Raw genomic sequence first — 22,301 nt, 5'->3', positions numbered from 1 at the left:
GGGCTGGGACGGGCGGCGCGGGCAGGACGGGACTGCGGAGAGGCACCGGGAGCGGGCAGGGGGTGCGGGCGGCTCGGGGTGCCCGAGCACGTGCGGGGCGCGGAGCCAGCCCAGGGACCCCCGGCGGCACCTCCCGGGCAGCCCCTCCGGCTCCCCCCGGTCCCGCCGCCCCCGGCTCCCCCCGGCCCCGCAGCCCCCGGCGCTCCCGGCTCCCGTTACCCCCGGCCCCGCAGCCTCCGGTGCCGCCGGGCTCGCAGCGCCGCGGGGGACCCCGAGCCGGCGGCAGCGCGCCGGGAGGGAGGAGGAGGGAGCGGGACTCACCGTGGAGGTGCCGGTGGCGGTGCCGCCGCTCCCCACCCGCCGCCGCCGCTGTGCGCCCGGCCCGGCCCGTGCGGCCCCTTTATACCGCGGCGGGGCCGGCACCGCCCGCAGCCCGCGGGGGCTCCGCCCGGCACCGGCACCACCGGCACCGGCACCGCCGGCACCGCCCCCGGCACCAGCACCGGCACCGGCTCCAGCTCCGCCCGCAGCCCCCGGGAACCCGCCCCGCACCGGCAGGACCTGGCACCGGCCCCAGCCCCGCACTGCGGGAGTGATGACCGGCACCGGCGGCACCGGCGGCACCGGCATCAGCAGCGCCAGCGCTGCACCGGCACTGGCACCATCACCGGCATCACGGCACAGCCGCTATACCGGCGGCACCGGCAGCGGCTCCGGTGCTGCACCGGAACCGGCATCACCATCACCCGGCACCGGCAGCAGGCGCGGGCAGGGCACGGAGCCAGCGCCGGGGACCCCGGCAGGCGCTCGGGGTGGAGGCAGCACTGGGAGGGGGTCACCCTGTCACCCCCAAAGCAGTGACCGGTGAGGGACAGGGACAGCCGCTGCATCTCCCCCCGCCCCGCTCTTGGGACACCCCCGTGTCACCTTCCTGTGCCACCCGCGGCATAAGCCACTCGTGTCCCCCTGTCCCCGTGGCCGCTGGGTGCCAGGCAGGACCAGGGGCATGCGGGGACAGCAGCACCTTGTCCCTGCGCTGGCACGATGGCAGGGGACAGCCAGCTCCTGGAGGGGCCATTCTGAGTCTGTGGGAGGCACAGCCTCGACTCGGGGCTCAAATTCAGCACTTTTGGGTTTCTCAGCCCGGCCGTGTCCTGCTGGGCTGGGAGCTGGGTGTGAGGAAATGCCGGGGCTGGCTCAGAGACCCGAGCACCGGGAGCTGGCAAAGGGGATCCCTGCAGCAGGAGCACCCTGGATGGGGACATGGATGGGGACAAGGACTCCCAGCCTTGCAGGGAAGGGGGTGCTGGACACCCCACCCTCGGCAGGACACAGGGCAGCTGGAAATGGGGCTGGGGAGCAAGGGGGGCACCAAGCTGGGTCCCTGAGGACTGTGCTGCCCCACACTGTGGGTGTGCAGGAATGGGGCCCTTGGGGCTGCAGCACTCGTGGGGACTGCCCTGCCCAGAGGGAGGAGGTGACTCTGATGTTGGGGTACCCCTGAGCACACAGTGGTGAGAGGTGGTCCCAGCCAGGTGCCCTGTAGGGTCTCAGCCCCTCCTGAGCATGGAGGGGCTCTTGGTGCCACAGCAGAGGGGCCCATGCTCAGACCCTGCGGTGAGGGAGCCCCCGGACTCTTCAGCGTTCTTGTGGTGTGAGTACAGTGCCAAGGAGGGCCACAGAACTCCACTTTGGGAGCCCCCCTCCCTCCTGGCTCCCCTCGGGGACAGCCACACATTTGGTGCTGCCTAGCCAAAGGGAGCCTGAAGCACTGGCTCAGGCTGCTTGCCCAACTCAGGGCTCACCCTGGGGGTGTCACAGGGTCTGGGACATGACCACAATGGCACCCATGAGCTTTGCACGGCCCCACAGACACCACAGACACGGGGATTAGCACATCTCAGTTTAATCCCACACCTCATCCCAGCGAGGTTCCCTGCCCACGACACCGCCAGCGGCATCCTGCAGGGCACAGCCCTGTCCCCAGAGAGGAGCAGTTCACGTCCAGGGGCTCAGCCCCGCTATGGCAGCACCACGATCTTCTTCTCCAGGCTCTGTGGGGGGAACAGGACCCTCCTCATGGCGGCGTCCAGCTCCTCCAGCGCCAGCTGCGCGTGCAGCACGGCGGCGGCGTCGCGCTCGGCCGCGGCCACGTGCTTCAGCAGGCGGTACAGGTCCCGCAGCACGTCCCGCAGCACCTGGGCACGGCACGGGGCAGGGATGGGCTCAGCACCGCCCCCGGGCACCGACCCCCCAGCCCCCGTGACTCAGTTTCCCCGCAGCACGCTGTGGCGATCCCGCAGCCCAGGGCACGGGGGCGTGTCGGGATCCCGGCCGCGGGGATTCCCCTGGGGAACCGGCTGCTTCCCCCGCGGGAGCTGAGTCCCAACACGCTCGTTACTGGGAACTGCGGAGGGAGGCCGCAGCGTGCAAAAACCGGGCGTTTCCAAGGCAAATCAGCGACGAACAACTCCCACAGCTCCCCAGAGCTGGCACTGCCCCAGCATGGCGTGGCACTGCCCATGGCACAGCCCAGCAGCTCAGAGGGACGCCCCACAAAGCCCCCCTTCCCCAGGATCTGCTGAGGGAACCCTTTAGTGGGGGATGCCCAAACTGGGCATCTCAGTGCCACGGGACTTGCCCTGGAAGCCGCTTGGGAATGAGCCCTGCAGCCCCTACAGAGCACGGTGCGCCCCAAGGTGTGCCCAGGAGCCCCCTGGGGGCTGTCCCTGCCCCAGGGACCGGCAGGGGCTGACCCACCTCAGTGACCTTCTCACTCAGCCCCCGCAGCAGCAGCACCACCACGTGCACGGCGGCTCTTCGCACCTCAGCCTCGGGGTCTGTGCGGGCTATGGCTGTCACACAGCAGGTCACCTGTGGGGACAGGGCAGGGGGCATCACCAGGGCCTGAGAGATGCAGGGGATCCCATGGAGCAGCCACCGACGTGCTGGCAATGGCCCAAGAACGAGGATGGGACCCCCGTGCCCTGCTGGGTGCAGGCTCCCAGCAGCTCCCCCAGGGCCAGGCAGCACATGGATGCTGTACAAGAGTCTGTATAAAAATCAGGCAGAGCCAAAGGAATCTAATTAAATCCCGGCAGTGACAGCCGGGAGAATTAGCAGAGCTCGCACCTTCCCAAAATAGCAGCGTGTGGCTCACTGGCATCACATCAACTGCCGGGATCCACCGGTGCCGAGCGGGAACGGAGCAGTCCCGGTGCCAAAGCCACGGTGTCTCACTCCAGGAGCACCGGAGGGGCCGGAGCTGAAGCTCCCGTGGGGCACAGACCCATGGCTCCAGGGCTGCTGGGCCCCTGGGGGTCGGGCTCACCCCACTGGGGTCTCCCAGCAGCTCCCAAAGCCAAATCTCACCCACAGCCTGCAGCCGGGGCGGGTGAGGGCCAGAGCCTGATACTGATGATAACCATCATGATAATTAAGATAAAGGGAGAGTAAGAAGGTGTCATTAAGCGGGAGGTGTCTCTGGCAGGCGCCACTCGTGCCCCCAGGTCTCCTCTGGCAATGGCTGCCATGGGTGGAGCAGGCACCAAAAATTAGGGCTAGAGGGCTGGAACCTCCCTCATGTTTGCTTCAGGCCCCGTGACTTTTATACCCCACAATATCAGCAATTATCACTCATGTCCTTAAAGGAAATGTCCCGTTTCCATATGGAAAGGTCCCGTTTCCACGTCCCCAGCAGCCCAACCCTGTGCTAACAAATGCAGCATTAAGGAGAGAGCCGATGCTCCGCAGGCAGGGTGAGGGTCAGGGTGAGGGCCAGGATGGGGCCGTACCTCGTGGACGATGGCTCCCAGCTGGAAGCCCAGGTGCTGGCAGAGCTCGCCCAGGTTGGAGAGGCTGCTGGCCCTCAGGGCTCCGTCGGGATCGCGGGCCCCCCGCAGGAAGGCGCGGATCAGCGGCTCCCGGTGCCGGAACACCATGTCCCCTGCCAGAGAGCACAGCCTGTGTCACCCTGCCTGCCAAAGCTCCTCGGGGAACAGAGGGCTGGGGCAGCTGCCTCGCAGCACCACTCAACAGCTGCACGCAACATCTGGAGTGTGGTTGTGCCCCCCAGCACACAGAACCCCGTGGCACAGAACCTGGGGCTCTTTGACGCATTCCAGTCCTCCCATGGGGTCACTCACGGTTCTGCAAACACATCGAGTGTGAATCTCAAATTCTGACACCATCCAGACCCAATCCCCGGCCCCAATTAGCACACAGAGGCGCTGTGGATGTGTGAGCTGCTAATGAGAGCTCACACCCGTGCTCAGCATCCACAACCATCCCAGGAGTGTGGTCACCCCACAGCAGCTGTGAGCCCCACAGTGTGGACACACCTCCTGCCAGCCAGGGCCTTGAGGGCTGGAAAGAAAGCTCCAGAAGGCCAGCTGGCCTGTAAATTCTATGTTTTTCCAGCTCTCTCAAGGTCTGGAAACTCCTCAGACAATGGTGTCCTGCAGCAGATGGAGGCACTGGGGTGGATGCTTGGGATGCCCCAGGGTGTGGGGACAGGAATGATCCTTGGGGCAGTGGAGCCCCCATCACCCTGCACGTGGGGCTCAGGCTGGGGACTGGCACAGGGTGGGGGAGCACAGGGCAGCCCTGTGATGCCAAGGATTTGCTGGGGATGTCTCATGCTCTGTGCCCGCATCCCAGGACATGGAATTACAGCAGTATGAGCAGGGCAGGCTGATCTGAGTGGGATCCCCTGCACAGCCAGCAGTGCACCAGCCTCTGTGCCAGACGGCTACAGAGGGGGCATGCAACATTTCCTTTCCCCTCCTAGACAGGGAAAGCCACTCCGGTGGGACAGAACACAGGGCTGGGGACAGGGCAGGAGCGGGGCACAATAGTCCCTTGGCAGAGCAGGAGAGCTCAGAGCCACAGAGAGCTGTGGAGGGATCCTGGAAACCCTGGATAAACCCTTGCTCTCAGGTGCTGAAGCTCTGCAACAGGAACAACCTGGTGCAATTTGTTCTATAAATACGCTGGCGAGCCGGGACGCGCCGGAGCAGCTCCTGGGCACCGTGGGGAGAGCCAGGGCAGGACGTGCCACTGTCCCTGGGGCAGGACATGTCACCATCCCCGGGGCAGGACGTGCCACCGTCCCTGGGGCAGGACATGCCACCATCCCAGGGGCATTATGTGCCACCGTCCCTGGGGCAGGATGTGCCACCGTCCCTGGGGCAGGACGTGCCACCATCCCTGGGGCAGGACATGCCACCATCCCTGGGGCAGGACGGGCCACCATACCTGGGGCATTATGTGCCACCATCCCCAGAGCAGGACGTGCCACCATCCCCAGGGCAGCTGCCAGGGACAGCCTGCACCCAGCCAGACACTCGGGCACTGCCTGGGGAGCTCTGGGACTGAGGGGCTCTGAGCAGGTCGCTGGAACCCCACAGGACACAGTGGGATGTCCTGAACCCATCCCAACAGTGAGGATGGACGGTGGCACAGCCTGGCACCGATGCCACAGCTGGCAGAGCCCAGGGATGCCACTGGTGCGAGGGAATGTGGCACAGGGGCATGCCCAGCCAAGGCACAGAGTGCCCACCCAGCGACCAGGGAGCTCTGCCTGGCTGCCCCAGCACCGTGGGCACTGCTGCCACCTCCCTGGCCATGCACAGCTCCAGCTGTGTGCTCTGCTGGCCAGGCCTCCTCCACAGAGGCAGACAAGGCATTTTAGGACGTGTCCCAACAGCAGATGCCAGAAAGGCATCATCCAGCTTCCACCTCTGAGCCCGGCGTGTCCGGGCGCTTCCCGGCAGTCTCCAAGGCCGGTGCTGCTCACCGAGGGGATGGGGGGCAGCTGGCAGGACCCTCACCCTGCTCCCGCTGCTGGCAGGACCCCTCACCCTGCTCCTGCTGCTGGCAGGACCCCTCACCCTGCTGCTGCTGCTGGCAGGACCCCTCACCCTGCTCCTGCTGCTGGCAGGACCCCCCACCCTGCTCTTGCTGCTGGCAGGACCCCCCACCCTGCTCCTGCTGCTGGCAGGACCCCTCACCCTGCTCTTGCTGCTGGCAGGACCCCTCACCCTGCTGCTGCTGCTGGCAGGACCCCCCACCCTGCTGCTGCTGGCAGGACCCCTCACCCTGCTCCTGCTGCTGGCAGGACCCCTCACCCTGCTCCTGCTGCTGCCAAGCCCCTGCCAGCTTCTCCCGGGCTTTCAGACTCTGTTCACCTTCTCACAACAAAAGTCCCCTGTGGGCTTTCCCCCTGGTAATGGTGAGGCTGAGCAGCGCTGTGGCTGCTGGCAGCGGGCAGTGCCATGCCCACGGCCAGGGACTCACCCAGCGCCCGGGTGACGCGCATCAGCACCTCGCCCAGCTTCATCCTGGTGACAGCAGCCATGGTGTCCTCCTTGCCCTGTGCTGGGCGCTCGTACTGTGCCAGCAGGACGGGCAGAATCCGCTCTGGATACTCACTGGAGAGCAGGGCAACGCCTGCAGGGGAGAAAAACTGGAAAATCAGTAATTTAGCAGTTGGCAGCAGGTGTCCTCTCCCTGCTGCTGGGTATGTCCTTTGGCCAGTGAGGACCTGATGGGCACTGCAGCCAATGCTTGGCACAGGGTCTGGTCACTGCTCCCAGCTCTTGGCCATCAGCACACGGTGCCTGTGTCTGTCCCTGCTGGATTTACCTGGCCCAGAGTGCAAGCAGGAGGCAGTGTGTGCTGCATGCCCACGGCATCTCCCTGGGGCTGGTGAGAGACCACATCCCAGATGCAGGGATCCATCCATTCTCCAGCTCCAGTGCCCTCCCCTGAACACACTCCAGCCCCTCAATGACTGTCTCGTCATGAGGGGCACAAAACTGACCCCAGGACTGCAGGTGTGATGTCCAGCACATCAGGAATACACCACTGGAGTCTGGCCCCACGAAACCCAGCAGTGCCACAACCCCCGGCTCAGTCCCAGCCCTGCTGCTGTGCCAGGGAGCAAGTGGGACATGGGGACCCATCTGGCACAGCCCCCAGGCCTGTGCTTGGCACGGCACGGCTCGGCAGGGCACAGGTGCCGGTGAGTCAGTGCTGCAGGAACCCACCATGGTTAATCATGGCAGCTGCAGCGGCGTTAATCACTGCACGTTAATCACTGCACGTTAATCACTGCACGTTAATCACTGCACGTTACAGCCTTTGTGCTGCAGCCCCGGGCAAGGACAGGCCCGGCCCTCTCAAGACCGTACAGGCAGGGGAAGCACGGCATGAGCTCCTTTCCCAGCTGCTGCCAAAGGTTACCAACCCCACGGCAGCGGTGCCAGCGTGGCTGCGGGCGCGGGGCATGGCACACATCCCCTGCACGGAGCCCAGGGCACTGTGACCATGCAGTGTCACACAGGGCACACACAGCCACCGCTGCAGGAACACCTGCCTGCAATCCCACGGCAGCCAGAGCCGTGGGGCTGTGCCGAGCGTGCCGGGGCAAGCGCTGACCTGAGGGTTTCCTAGGAAGGGCTGTGAGTACTCAGCAGCTGCCACCTTGGCAGAGCCCTCAGGAAGCACCAGTGGGTGCCCCATGTCCTGGTCCTCTGCCAGCCTCAGCTGAACAGACCCCTCCGTGGGTGCTGGGGCTGTGCCCACGCTGCGCTGGAACTGCAGTTCCAGCCTGTGGCACAGACCTGGCACAGGGATGGAGACCAGCTCCAGGGAGTAAGAATAACCGGGAGATGAAGTCTCCAGCTTCGGGAGCTTGGCATAGAGCCCACGTGTGGCCCCAGGCTTGATGGAACAGCACAAAGCCACAATCTGGGAGGGCAGGAGATGCCGAGCCCTCAGCCTGGCCATGGCTCTGCTGCCCTGCACTCCCAGGGCACAGCACAAACCCTCCCTGACAAAGGGCTGGCACTTGCCCAGACAGGCACTGCTCACCTTGGATGGCTGAGAGGTACACGAAGGCGTCCTCGTGCTGCACGTTCTCCAGGAACACCTGGAAGGAAGGAAGCAAAGTGCCACCAGCAGTGACCCAGCAAGGCCAGAGGGCTCCAGTCATGGTGACCATCTCCAGCCTGATGGCCTGTCCAGCCCCAGCTCTGCTGGTGGGGACACAGCAGGGGACAGGGACCGAGGCAGGGGACAGGGACCTCAGCAGGAGCCCGGTACCTGCAGCAGCTTCTCCTGCAGCCGAGCTGCCTCAGGATCCCTCTGGGTGACCAGGCTGGCGAGGCGGCGCAGGGCAGCAGCCCGGGCGGGGGGCTGGGGGTCGCAGGCTGACTCCAGCAGCTCCTGCAGCCCACCCGGGGCCGGGCTGGGGGCTCGGGGGGCTGCGGAGGCACCGGGAGCACGGCCCCTGCTCTGCTCCGTGCCGCTGCCGTCCCTGTGAGCAGGGGGGCCGGGGGCTGTGCCCGCAGGGCTCCGTGCCGCCGTGCCAGGCTGCGTGCCCAGCAGCCCGTGGGCAGCGGCGCCCAGCGAGCCGGGTGAGCAGGCGCCGTGGGTGAGGATGGCGATGCGCAGGTCCGAGGCCAGCTCCTGGGTCAGGGGCTCGGGGTAGCTGCGGGACAGCTCCTCCAGCAGCGGCACCAGGCGCTTCAGCACCGCGAAATCGCTGGATCCCAGCTGGCAGGGAGAGGGGCAGCGCTGGCTGTTAGCCACGGAACCAGGGCTCGCTCCCTGGCATGCTGCCTGGAGGGTGGGCACGGGGGTGAGGAGCCCCAGGTCAGGAACCTGGCTCTGGGCACCACGAGCTCCTCTTGGCCCAGCGCCAATCCCAGCCCTGGCAAGGTGGGAAGCACATGAACCTGAAGAACAGCAGGGTCTGGGTATGGGGACCAAGCCAGGGACATCCCTCCCACCAGCTCTCCAGCACAGCTCCACACAAACCAGTCTCCCTGTCCCGTGCAGCTCCCCAGCACAATTCCACACAAATTCAGTGCCACATTTGCCATAAATCCTGCCTGGAAGGACGCTCCCAGCACAGCAGCCATCACCTGTCCTGAGCTGGAGAAGCTCTTGCCCTAACCTGGATTTAGCTGCTAAAATCTGGGATGTGAGGCCTGAAAAAGGGTGCTTCAGCAGAGATTTTGGATGGTTGCATAAAACCCCTTGCCTGCTGAAACCCAAACAGCTCTGCAGCTCCTTCCAAAACCTTTCACATTCCATTTTCCAAATTATGTCACTCCCATTAATGCAAAAGTGGGAGCGGGAACTAGGCTGGGAGGGGCCCACTGCAGCCACAAGACTCTGGCTTTAACTTCTCTTCAACTACAGTTCTTTTCCCAGTATTAGAAATTTAGCAATAAGAGACAATAAATAATCTTTTTCTGTTAACAGCTGGATCTTCCTTAGGGCAAATCCAGGGACGAAACAACCCCAGCAGCTCCGTGATGGCAGCACGTTAATGGAAGTGCCATTGCTCCCCATGGCAGCTCCACTGACTGACACAGAGCTCACATATATATACAGGCATTACAAGGTAACTGAGAGATATAAATAACAATATAAATATGTATAAAATGTAAATATAAAAGTATAAGGGGATTTTCAAGGGTACAGCCCACACGGGAAGTTCACAACGCTCTGCAGCCAGAGTCTGCGACCGTGTGGGGATGCAGAGGGTGCAGGGCTGGTATTTAAAGATGCTGTATGCGACTGCACTGTTCTGACAGTGCCTTTTTAGAGAGATTATCAATTAGTTAATTGGGCTCTTGGGAGGTGCCGTGCTCTGATGGAATCCTTGGTCGCACCCTAGCACTGCCCCAAGGAAAAAAATTGTATGTCTGTGTCTCCAGATGTATTTACAGGCTGTGACCGAGCAGGGACCCCAAGCCAGGGCATCCAGCCGTGCCACTGCACCCTCGGCTGGCCATGGCAGTGCCAGCCCCACACCCCACACCCCTCACCCCAAACCCCTCACCTGGACGGCCCCGCCGAGCACGGCGGCCACGAGCCCCATGGCCATGGCGAGGGTCTGCGCCTCGGCCGCCGCGCCGGGGCCCCGAGCAGGGTGGGCACAGGCTCGCTGCAGCACGGCTGCCAGGAACTGCTGCACCTGCCAGGGAATGGGCATCAGCAGCAGGGACAGCCCAGGGCAGCCCCCGCAGCTCCTGCTGCCTCTGAGCACAGCCCAGGGTCCCTGCCACACACAGTCCCCAGCACAACCCCACACAAACAGCACAATCCCACACAGCTCCCCAGCACAATCCCACACAGAGTACCCCCATCCCACACAGTTCCCCAGCACAATCCCACACAAACAGCACAATCCCACACAGGTCCCCAGCACAATCCCACACAAACCAGCCTCCCTGTCACATGTGGCTCCCCAGCACAATCCCACACAGAGTACCCCCATCCCACACAGCTCCCCAGCACAATCCCACACAGAGTACCCCCATCCCACACAGCTCCCCAGCACAATCCCACACAGAGTACCCCCATCCCACACAGCTCCCCAGCACAATCCCACACAAACAGCACAATCCCACACAGGTCCCCAGCACAATCCCACACAAACCAGCCTCCCTGTCACATGTGGCTCCCCAGCACAATCCCACACAAATTCAAGGAGTGGTTCAGACTCTGCTCTCAGGGATGCACAGGGCTGCATTACTGGGGTGTCTGTGCAGGGCCAGGAGTTGGACTCAATGATACCTGTGGGTCCCTTCTAATTCAGAATATAATGTGATTCTGTAATTCTGTGAAACCCTTCCCATTTTCCTCCTGCTGCTGCTCAGCCAAGTCACGTCCACAACTGGGACAAGGTGATGGTCAATCTGGGGGGGTCTCTCAGCTGCAGAAGCCCCCCTGGGGCTGGAGGAACAGAGGGATCCCAGCTCCATCCCTGCCTCCTGCCTGGCTCCACCATGGGATGGAAGCTGGGATAGTCCCAGAGGGGGGCTCAGGGTGGGTATGTATGGAACTGCCCTAGGTAACGGCTTGGAAATCCCAGAGCCAAGGAGCTCCAGCCCCTGTCTGCAATCCTCCACACCAGCCTCCCCCTTATCCTGCACAGCTGACACCCCAGCTGAGCCATTTCCTGTGTTCTCACTTACTTTGGGATCTTTCCCACAATATTTTTATTCCACATGTAACCACCCTGCCTGGTTGGCATTGGCCTTCTCCACACTTGGCACCAACACCTCTGATCCCACAGGCGTCCTGCCTTCCTAACAGATCCTGAAATGAGGGAGTTGATGTTCTCCACGCCTTATCTTCTCCCAGACAAGCCTGGGAAGGGTTTGGATCAGGGTCACTCCTACCTAACAGGTGTGTTGCAACAGAGGAGGAACTATTGTGCTCCTCTTTCAGAAAACAAAGCATGAGGGCAACAAGGTCCTCTTGCACCAAATTCTAAACTTCCACCCCCAGGACACTGGGTGCAGGCAGGATTTCCTCCTCAGCTGCCAGATTCCTTAAGCATGGAGGGAGGCTGTGGGAAAAGGCTTTGCAAAAGGCTGCATAAAAGGCTCAGGTACCTGCTGGGATAATTATTCCAGAGAAGAAATTCCATCAAATAGCAAGCAAGTAAAAAAAATTGGAATATTTGCTCTCACAACACAGTGACACACGAGCTGGAGGGGTTGAAGTTATATTTAATATTAAAAAAAAAAAAAAGGAAAATTGTGAATAAACTAACAGTAGATTGCAACTGCAAAAAATTAAAACTTAAAAAAATAATCTAGGAAAAAAAAACTTTTTTAAAGTGGGAGGGAAAAAAAGAAAAATAAAACACTGGGGCACAGCTGTGTCTCAGGCAGGAGGAGAGAATCCTTGGTGCAGTGAGGAAATCAAGCTGACCTTGGTTATGGAGGAGAATACATAAATAAAATAAATGTGCAGCTGGAGGGGCACAGCAGCTGCTTCTCCTGGGCTCCCCCTTTGGGAGGACGGACCCCACTTGTTCCCAGCCCATTAGGGCCCCCAAACACCCCAGGGAACCCCTGAGTGCAGAACCTGCTCAAAGCCTGTCCCTGCCCCAGCCCGGGGCCTCGCTGAAACACAACCCAGGCAGGAGGATAATGGATCTCTTGTCTGCATTTCCTTGGTGGTGGGTTTGCATCCCAGACTCCTGGCTGGACCCTGGCAGAGCCCTTCCCCATTTCCCAGCGCCTCTGGGCCCGGCGGGTGGGTGTGATGGAGGCAGGTGGGGACAAAGCTGGGCTGGCCGTGTCCCCTCTGCTGCTGCCGAGCACACAAAGGCTCCTTTGTCCCGCAGGAAACGTGAGGAAACCTGCCTGAGCCAGGAACAGCCCTGCCCACGGCAGCACGGGGAGCTGGCATGGCCGGGGCGCTGGGGAAACAGCAATAAAGCCAGCAGGAGAAGCTGAAAGGCACAGGACCTGCAGGGATCCAGAGGGGAGTGCCAGGCTGCCCTCGGTGCCAGCTGCCTTCCAGACTGACCCCATCCAGGGCACGCTCAGGGGAAAGATTGTAAATATCCTTTTTGGGGCCAAGGGGCACCAGTGGCCTTTGAAATTGCAATATTTCATAAATTTGGCACTGCCCACTCATGAATGTAGGAGCACGGTTGTGCTAATCAGGTTGCTCCCATCCAACCTGGCCATGGACACTTCCAGGGATGGCACAGCCACAGCTTCTCTGGGCAACCTGTGCCAGGGCCTCACCACCCTCACAGGCAGCAATTTCTTCAGTGTACCCCTTCTAACCCTGCCCTCTGCCAGGGGGAAGCCATTCCCCTTGGTCCTGTCACCCCCTTGTACAAAGCCCCTGTTCAGCTCTCTGGGGGCTCCTTTAAGGGACTGGAAGTTTCTCTAGAGGTCACTTTGGGCCCTCCTCTTCCCCAGGCTGAGCAATCCCAGCTCCTTCAGCCCTTGCCCCTGGCAGTGCTCATTTGATGCCCCCAGGCTCTGCCCACCAACCTGCTCGATGTCAGTGAACACGGTGTCCGAGACGCCCTGGCACAGCGCAGCCACCAGCTGCAGGACCAGCAGCTTCCTCCCCTGCCTGGCCTGCTCCTGCTCCAGCTCCAGCAAACTCCCTCCAGGCTCCACAGCTGGGTTTGGAGCCTCCTCGTCCTCCGCAGCCACCTGAGTCAGCTCCTGCCGGGAAGGGAGGGCAGGCAGGGGTTGAACATCGGGTAAACACCGGGCCAGCAATGCCAGGTGAGTCCTCACAGCACCACCACCCTGCAGCTGCTGGATGAAGGGTTCCGAGAGCTGTCCACAGCTCCTGGGTGTCCCATCCCTGTCCCCTCCTGGCACCATGGGCTGGGGAACAGAATCCCAGTCCAACCCAGGCCTGGGGGGAAGCGTGGGGGCTCCAAGGGAGATCAAAGGCAGCAGGTATGGATGGGGCCCCTCTTCTGGAGCCAAGGAAGCAACAGGGATTATTCCCAGCCTCCAACACACTTCAGACATGCTCCTGTAGTTAAAACAGCCCAGGGGGAGGATGAGGGTTAACCCCTTCAGGGACAGGGCTGCTCCCACTCCTTGCACACAGGGCTGCCCCAGCACACACAGGGGATGATCCCCCCTTTTGCCTTCTGCTTGTCAAGGAACCCCTTCCCACAGGCATGCCCCAACCAGGGGCTGGCTGCCCTCACCTTCAGGCAGTGGATGAAGAAGTCTCCAGCCAGACCACTCTTCTGGCAGTGGGACAGGAGCTCCACCAAGCTCTCCACGTGGCACTGCTCCAAGGAGATCTTCTGGTACAGGGCCTCATCTTCGTCACTGGAACAGGTCACTGCATCAGCAGCACAAACGCCCCCAGAACCCCCTGGCACCCAGCCTGCAGGGCATGGTGAAATCCCAGGCTGCATTTCCCTGGAAGCCTTCCTTCCCAGCACTTCCCAGCACAGCCTGGAGGCAGCTGAGCCAAACACTGCCCAGGTCATTTGGGCTCTGCTTATTAACTAACCTGCACTCATTAACACAAACCATGAGCCCAAAACATACATTTCACCCAGCCCATAAACACCATGATTAGTGCTGGGGAAGTCAGGCAGAGCTGTGGCAGCAGGGGCATGGGCAGAGCCACTATGGAACACGTTTAAAGTAGTCCCAGTTTAAGCAAGGCAGGGCTGCTTCTAATTCTGGCCCTGCAGTACCCAAAGTTTGTAAAAAGGCTGGAGAGGGACTTTGAGCAAGGGCATGGAGTGACAGGACAAGGGGGAATGGCTTCCCACTGACCAAAGGCGGGTTAGATGGGATAATGGGAAGGAATCCTTCCCTGTGAGGGTGGGGAAACCCTGGCAGGGGCTGTCCAGAGCAGCTGTGGCTGTTATCCCTGGCAGTGCCCAAGGCCAGGTTGGATGGGACTTGGAGCACCCTGGGACAGTGGAAGGTGTCCCTGCCCATGGCATGGGCAGAACAAGATGAGCTTTAAGGTTTTCCAACCCAAACCAGTCTGTAATTCTAACTCAGGCCAGGAAAAGCTTGAAAAGAAGCCAAACCAAACAAAGGTATTTGTGGGGATTTTACTGCAGGTGCCCCCATCTCCCAGCACACCCCTGGCACAGCTGTGCCCCTGCCTGCCCCCAGTGCTGCCCTGGCAGCTCACAGCCCCTCTGTTCAAAGCTGGGCATCCCAGCCTGCGTGGCTGGAGACTAAAGGCTGCAGTTAACTCCCAGCATGGGCAGCTCTGCCTCCACTCAGAGGCCATCTGCCCACACCAGAGGAGCTCTGTGACGCTGGCACCGGCACCGCCTGTGCTGTGACCGTGCCACCTGTGCCCGAGGGACTCTGCTCACTGTGCCACCACGCAGGCTGGGGCTGGGGGCTGGAATGTGGGGGGTGTTGAGACTGGAAAGGCACATCCCCTTCCCAGACACTGCACAGCAGGCAGGAGCGCACAGCAACGCTCGGGTGAAGCGTGATGCTTTGTGCAGCTGGAAGTCAGAGCTCTGCACCACGTCCAGGGAACCTGGGGGCTGTGCTGGCTCTGTGGGCTCTGTGTTAGTGTCACCTGCCTGAGCCTGAAGGGATGAGACCCTGTGGGATGGCTCTGGCAGCCCCTGGCAGCCCTTGCTTTGCCCAGGCTCTGTGCCAGGAAAGCCCTGGGTGCCCAGTGACTCGGGGACTGCCCCACAGCACTCACCTGATGGTTTCCTGCACGACGATGGCAGCACCGCCCTCGCTGCCCACCTGCAGCTGGCACCGTGGGTGCAGGGTGGGCACGTGGCTGCTCAGCCCAGCCAGGCCCCCCAGCACAGCCAGGGCCTGCTCCCGCTCTGCCTTCTCCAGGAACCACAGCAGGATGTCCTGGCACGGGGAGCTGCCAAGGAGAAAGGAGCCAGTGGTGACACTGCTGTGCCCACTGCACCCTCCCTGCACAGCTTTGGGATGAGGGACGTGGCTGGAGTGCCCTGGAGCAGCCCTCCCTGGGATGCTCCAGCTCCTGGCTCTGGCAGCTGAAGCATTTGTGCCTGTTCTAAGGGAATCAGCAGCACATCCTGCCCTTCTGGTGCTCCCAGATGGAAGGATTTGGGTTCCTCCACACTTCAGGCTGGCAAGGAAGCGCTGTGAACACCCTTGGCACGCCCTGCCTGCGCCTCACGCCGAGGTGACAAGGGCTGGTGGCAGTGCCAAGGGAGAGGAGGAAGGAGATGGGAGCGCTGAGGTGGCACGGGGAGCCCTGCCAAGGGAAGAAGCAGGTTAATGAGGTGGAGCAGCCACATTGAGCCGTGCCAGGGGTCTGGAAACCCGAGCACTTCCAGGCAGCTGTGGGTTCAGCCATCCCTGCCAAATTCCTGAGCAGAGGAAGCAGTGACTGCTGGCCCAGCAGCAGCAGCTTGAGCCTGGCGTGTCCCACAGCCTGTCACAGCACTCACTGCTCTTTGGGGTGATTAATGAGGCCTTTAATATTAAACAGCACAGGCTGTGTGTGCACACACCTTTTAGGGAAAGCCTGCACACGCCAGCATCACCAGAGCACTGTGTAATCCCACCAGGAATGCTTTCACCAGGCTGGTCCTACCTGCAGGGACAGCCTGGGGGGACCAAGGAGAGAGGACAGCCAGCACTGGTCACCCCTGTCCCTGCCACGGCTGGCACGTGTGGTGCTTCATGGTACCAAGGAGAGAGGACAGCCAGCACTGGTCACCCCTGTCCCTGCCACGGCTGGCACATGTGGTGCTTCATGGTACCAAGGAGAGAGGACAGCCAGCACTGGTCACCCCTGTCCCTGCCACGGCTGGCACACGTGGTGCTTCCCACTGTACTCCAGTCACAGGGAGCTGGGCATGGTGTGGGCATCAGCTGCCAGGATTGCACCAGAACAGTGATCCCAGATTGGAGAATGATCCTGTACTGCCAAGAGGCAGTGCTTACACTGTTTTCCCAGTTTCTATGCCATTTGTAGACCCCTCCCATCCAGTTTCCAGCATCACTCCCTCCATCCATGGACAACCACAATCCCTGCTCCAGGCAGAGCCACCCTGTGCTCTGAGGGCACGCTCAGCTCTACACAGAACACCCTGGCTCCAGGGAAGACAAAAACTAACAGAGGACAGGCTGCCAGTGAGGCTGTGTGCTGGCCTGGGGTTGCTGCCTGCTTGGAACAGAGTGCTCTGGGGTGAGGAGGAGGATCTGTGCTCCTGCCCTGTGGCTGCTGCAGAGGGAGAGCCCAGCAGATGAAACCCCAGCGGAGCACAAAGGCTCCCTTACCGTAAGTATGACACATTCTGCCTGGCGAAGGAATAGAGGGAAAACACCACTCCCAGCACTGGCTGCAGGGATCCCAGCAGCAGGCTCGAGCTGTCATTGCCAACCACAAACACCTACAGAGAGAGAGAGGGGCACAGGGAGGGGAGTCAAACACCTGCAGGGCAGAGGGGAGCCCAGGAACACATCTGAGCACGGGGCAGCTGCCAGGCAGGATGGTGGAGGGCTCTCAGCCTCTTCCCTCAGTCTGGAGGCTGCCTTCCCTGATCATGCCACATTCCCTATTAAAACCTGCCCTCAGCACCACCTTTCTCTAGGAATTTGTTTAACCACAGCAGGGCTCCAAGCTGCAGGAAGGCTGCAGGCAGTTTTCGTGAAGTCTGCTGCTCAGGAGTAAGGTCCTGCCTCACCCAGGGATGCAACAGGTCCCCTGGCATGAGCAAAACTTCACTGAATGACTGCAAATCTCAAACACAGAGATCAGTCACCAGCAGGGCAGCGGGGCTGGTGGGTGCTGAGCTCAGGCTCTGGGGGGACTGCAGAGGCTCTGGGAACGTTGTTGGTGCTCAGGGGAGCATTGCAGGGGCTCTGGGGATGCTGTGGAGGCTCTTGGGGGGCTATAGGGGCTCAGGGGTGACTGCAGAGCCCTGCTCCTCCCCTGCACCTCACCCAGCACCCTCCCCAGAGGCCGAGAAATGGTCCCCAAGGGCCCTGCCCTGCTGCACTGCTGCACACAGAGCTGTTTTCATGTGCTAATCCCCACGGAGCCATTCCTCCTCCCCAGACCCTTGTGTACACAAAGGCTCCCGATGAAGCCCCAAGGATGGTTTCTCACTAAGCATCAAATGACACTTGTTAGGCAAGAAACCCCCCCCCAAACCTGGGGTCCCCTCACTAATCTGGCTGCTGTCAGGCCCCCAGTGCTCTGCCATTAAGGAGGGACCTACCCCAACCCCCCCAGCACTGCTCTGGGAGGGAGCAGCCCTCCAGACCGGTCTCTGCCTGCCAGCCAGTTACAACAGATCATTACTGGGAAAATACACAACAATCCCAGCATTTAAGAGCTTAGCCTGCCTCGGGGCATGCCAGGAAGCAAGTCACCAGCTCCTGAAATTTGAATTCCTGGAGTGGAGATGTCCTTGTGGGCTGGAACGTGCAGCAGGAAGCTGCTGGAGCCTGCAGGGTGGCACTGGGGTTACTGGGGGGATGGCAGAAAATGAGTTATGAGGGGAGCTGTCACAGGAGACACCTCCACAAAGTCCCCACCCTTCTCACGAAGCACAAGGATGGACCTCACCATCCCTCAAGGCCAAGATCTGTGCTCCAAGGAAAGCTCAGAGCTCCTCACAGGGCCTAAGGAGGCTCCAATGGGGCTGGAGAAGGACTTTGCACAGGGGACAGTGTGACAGGACAAGGAGCAATAGCTTCCAGCTGCAAGAGGATGGGCTGAATGGGATACTGGAAGGAATCCTTCCTGTGAGGTGGTGAGGCCCTGGCACAGCCCATGGGGAGGCTGGGGTCCTCCTGCACATGAAGACCAGACAACTGAGCATGACTGCAGGAGACACTCACTGGGTCTGTGTGGCCCAGCACACACTGAACTGCTCACCAGGTCTCAAACCAGCCTTTTCTCACCCAAAGCAGACATGGTACCTTGAGCACATCTTCAACACAGCTGCCCAGCTCTGCCTCTGGCACCAGCACGGCCCCTGCTGTCAAATCCTGCAGTGCCAGCTCTGAAAGCAAAGGGCACACACATGAGCCCCCAAAACAGCCCAGAACTGCACTCCCTGCACCCCAAAGCACTCCCACAGCTCCCTTCCCTCCCCATGGGAACAGAGCAGCCCTCGTTAGCCATCCCAATTGTGCTGAAGTGTCACAAACCCCCAAGGAGACGGGGAAATAACACAGACCACAACTCCACGATGGATGATCCCCCAGAGAGCTGCTGGCCCGTGTGGGGAACCAGCAGCAAGCCCAGAAGAAGGACGTCAGACTGGGAGAGGCTCCCAAGGAGCACGGGGCAGAGCCAAACTGCTCAGCTGCCACGCTGCAGCGACTGCACTCCAACAGGGGTAAATATGGGCTACCCAGACAAACTGACAGGGCCAGCACAGGCAGCTGGGCTGCCACACTGCCCAGCCCGGCCTGAGAAAACTCGGAGGGAGCGACAAAAACCAGTGAGGAGCAGAACCAAAGGCTTCCCCAGCCCAAGGAGGTACCTGCGGCCTCGGAGCCGCGGCGCAGCGGCGCCAGCAGGGGCTGCAGCAGGAGCCTCTCTGCCAGCTGGGGCTGCTCCCTGGCCATGCTCAGCACCGTGCTGGTGGCCACGCGCTGGAACTGCCGCGCTGACACCTTGTCCTGCACGTGCAGCAAGTCCAGAATCTGCAAGGAAAGAGAAACAAGGATCAGCAGCCCCTCGGAGGGGACAGCCTGGCGCCTCGCAGCAGCCAAGGAGCCAGCCATGTGCTGCTTTGCTGGCAGCTGGCATGACATTCCGTGAGGCAGAGCCAGGGTCCTTCCACCACACGCAGGGCACCTCTCTGGGTCAGAGCAGGAGCCTGCACCACTCCCAGAGCCAAAGAGCTACACACACAGAGCTCTGTGTAGCACAGTGACAAGTCTCTCGTGTGATCAGACAACATCACCCAGCATTTCAATAAAACATGGAAAATTCAAGAGTGGAAACATCCTATTGCCAGGAAACCATCTCCACGTTGTGCTGGCTTGAGCCAGGCCGCACCAGAGCAAAAGGAAGAGCCCCAGCACCCTCCAAGCTGAGAGCTGGCTCTGCATTCCCCAGCAGAGGGGACAAGGGACTTACCTGGGGGCACACCTGTCTGTAGTAGTCCTCGAGGGACAGGCACTGCTGGGGGCAGGCAGCCAGGATCTTCCCAACTGCATCACATTTCCTCCAGTCCAGAGCTGCTGCTTCAGCACCAGCACCACCTACAGCAGCAGCAGAAATCCTGGGTCAGCTCAACCCACGGCCAGCTCTGGCTGCAGCCAGGTGTTCCTAGCCAAAAATTGGATTCTGAGTTTTTATTGCTCTTTCAGGAGACATCTGAACTAAAGGATAGAAAGGGGAAAATTGCTGTGCAAGAGCCCTGATAATGGAAAGCAACTCCTACAGCCAGGTGGGTGAGCCAAAAGGTGGAGAGAGGTTGCGCTTGGATGGCTGGAGTTGGCCAGATGAGATTTTGGCACTAAAAACTGTGGGATCCAGCTTGTGGAGAGCAACAGCTTCCTTCCCTGGCAGGACATGGAGAGCAGGGGATGGCATGGGTCTCACTGTCCCTACAGCTCTCACAGCCCAGTGCCCAGCGCAGCTCCCACCACACTGGCACTGGGACAGGGCACTCCCCAGGACTGATCTGGACACACACACTGTGTGACCCCATCGAGGCACAAACAGCCTTGGAGCCTGCCAGCGTGGCCCTCTAACACATGTGTATTCCAAATCAGAGCAGTTTGGGAGCTCAGTGCAGTCAGAGGCACAGTCTGTGTGTCACCATGCCACCTCAGCCTGGCACAAGCCAGCCCCTGCACCCAGCTCTGTGGCTCTGCTCTTGTGGGGTGAACTGTCTCCAGACACCTCTGAATCTGTGATGCTGGGGCCCAGGGCCCCCCACTCACCGTCTGTGCCCTCCAGGACACCCCGAACCACGGCCTGCACCCCGCTGGGCCTCAGCAGCCTCTCGGAGAGCAGGTGCCCGCAGAGCCGCCGCAGCCAGCCCGGAGCCGCCCCCGGGCACCTCTGCAAGGCAGCAATGAGCAGGTGAGGAGCCTGCCTGCACACACCTGTGCCCAGCCCACCCTGGGCACAGCCCATGCTCTGACAGAGCACAGCACACAGGCTTTGAATTGCTGCTTCATGCAGCGGCACAAAGCAAATCGGGAATTAACGAGAGATCAGCCCTCAGGGGCTTAGCATGCTATTCCATCTCTGCAAGTGTCCCAGGCCAGGCTGGATGGGGCTTGGAGCAACCTGGGACGGTGGAAATTGTCCCTGCCCATGACAGAGAGTGGAATGAGATGAACTTTGAGCTCCCTTCCAGGCCAAGCCATTCTGGGATTCTATGATTCTATTACAGGCATTTTCCCATGGGGACTTTCCTAAAACAACACTTAAGAGATTCCCCATCTCTTCCTCCCCAGGATGCTTTGGAACAGCCGCAGAGAGCAGCAGGTGCCCTGTGTCATCCCCCGAGAGGGAAGGGCGAGGTTTGGAGGAGCAGGAGCTGTGCTTGGCCGGGCACAGTGGATGTGGGTGCCAAGCCAAGGTGGCACGTGCGGCGATGACAGTCCCTGGCACACCCACACTCCGCTCCTGCCACACACCCAGCAGCCTCCAGCGCTCGGGGACTGGTTTTTAAGGTGTAAGAACATTTCCAGCGGAGCAGCATCCTCGGCGTGCGGTAACCACGGGGTAGGGATGCTGACAGCCCGGTACCTGCTTGGGCTGTCCCTGCAGGACGAGCAGCTCCTGCACGGCCAGCGGCTGGTAAACACGGTCCAGGATATCCCCCAGGGCTTCCCGGCACTGCGCTCGCTCCGCGTCCGAAACGCCCTGGAACAAAACACACCGGGGCTCTGATAAAACAGCTCGGTCCGGGCGGTGTGCCGGTGCCCCGCGGGCTCCCCTGGGCGGGCTCCGTGCCTCCTTTCTCTGACACGGGGCAGGACACGGGAGGCACCGCGGGAGGAGCGGGCTGGGACACGCACGGCACCCCCGGGGAGCGGGGCACGGGCTGCGAGTGCGGCACGGACCTGGCAGAGGGCGGCGGGGCCGTGTCCCAGCGCGCAGAGCCCGAACAGCAGCAGCCGGAGGTGCCGGGCGAGCAGCGGGGCGCCCAGCGCGGGCAGCCGGGCCAGCTCCACCAGCGCGGCCACGGCGGCGAACAGCCGGGCCCCGCGGCTGCCGGGCGGCGGCCCCAGCGCCGGCCCCGGCCCGAGCCCCGGCGGCAGGTGCGGCAGCAGCCCCAGCCCCACGGCGGCCCGCAGCGCCCGCCGCAGCGCCCGCTCCTGCCCCACGCTCAGCGTGTCGGCGCCGGGCGGCGGCGGCGCCCCGGGAGCGGCGGGGGCGGCGGGGGCGGCGGCGAGCGCGGCCAGGCGCTCCTTGAGGCACAGCAGCAGCGCCAGCAGCCCGCAGGCCGCCGCCCAGCCCGGCTCCGGGCCCGCCACCCCGGCCGCCAGCGCGGGCGCCCGGGACAGCACGGCCGTCCGGAGCTGCCGCAGCGCGGCCCAGCCCGCTTCCCCGGACAGCCGCTCCTCCAGCGCCGCCGCGCTCCTGCGCAGCGTCTCCGGGCACAGGGCGCGCTCCTTGCCGGGCTCGGCGGCGCTGTCGCTATCAGCGGGCGGCCCCAGCAGCAGCTCCAGCGCCTCCAGCACACGGGCCGGCTCCGGGCCCGGCTGCGCGCCGCCCGCCATGTCCGGAGCGCTGCCAGTGAGCGCCGCCATGCTGCGGAGGGCAGGGAAGGGGCGGGGCCGCCGCCCGCCGCCATCTTGGGGAGGGCCGAGGGGCGGGGCCGCGCCGCTGCCGCCATCTTGGGGAGGGCCGAGGGGCGGGGCCGCGCCGCTGCCGCCATCTTGGGGAGGTCGGGACGGGAGGAGGGCACGGCCGGAGAGCGGGGCGGGACCGGGAGCAGGGTGAGGGACGGGAGCGGGGAAATGGCTGCCGCTGCCAAAGCGCGGGGTAGGTGCGCCACTGGGGAGGAACCCTTCTCACTTGAGAGTGCT

At 62.2% G+C, this 22,301-nt stretch overlaps 1 protein-coding gene across 1 annotated transcript; it reads right to left on the bottom strand.

The window, feature by feature from the left end:
• Positions 1-1,899: 1,899 nt before the first annotated feature.
• On the bottom strand, positions 1,900-22,022 carry TANGO6 (transport and golgi organization 6 homolog). The gene is made up of 17 exons (XM_058034472.1): positions 21,333-22,022; positions 21,016-21,132; positions 20,199-20,319; positions 19,387-19,511; positions 18,785-18,947; positions 18,216-18,298; positions 16,566-16,678; positions 14,998-15,174; positions 13,505-13,631; positions 12,822-13,001; positions 9,857-9,991; positions 8,107-8,559; positions 7,876-7,933; positions 6,298-6,450; positions 3,795-3,946; positions 2,761-2,874; positions 1,900-2,198 (listed from the first exon to the last, which is right to left on the bottom strand). The coding sequence occupies exons 1-17, from the start codon at positions 22,020-22,022 to the stop codon at positions 2,022-2,024; spliced, it is 3,138 nt and encodes a 1,045-aa protein (XP_057890455.1). The 3' UTR covers positions 1,900-2,021.
• Between the last annotated feature and the right edge of the window lie 279 nt (positions 22,023-22,301).

This window comes from Melospiza georgiana, chromosome 14, assembly GCF_028018845.1.
Source record: "Melospiza georgiana isolate bMelGeo1 chromosome 14, bMelGeo1.pri, whole genome shotgun sequence".
In the NCBI taxonomy this organism is placed as follows: Eukaryota; Metazoa; Chordata; class Aves; order Passeriformes; family Passerellidae; genus Melospiza; species Melospiza georgiana.
The sequence above is the reverse complement of the archived record's forward strand: the minus strand, read 5'-3'. Positions and strand labels throughout refer to the sequence as shown.

Excerpts from the sequence above, each read along its gene's own strand:
- TANGO6 (XM_058034472.1), bottom strand. The coding sequence starts at position 22,022 with ATGGCGGCGCTCACTGGCAGCGCTCCGGACATGGCGGGCGGCGCGCAG. Across the intron at positions 16,679-18,215 it reads GTGTTGAAGATGTGCTCAAG|GTGTTTGTGGTTGGCAATGA; the intron begins GTACCATGTCTG and ends CTCTCTCTGTAG. Across the intron at positions 7,934-8,106 it reads TGCAGGAGAAGCTGCTGCAG|GTGTTCCTGGAGAACGTGCA; the intron begins GTACCGGGCTCC and ends CCTTCCTTCCAG.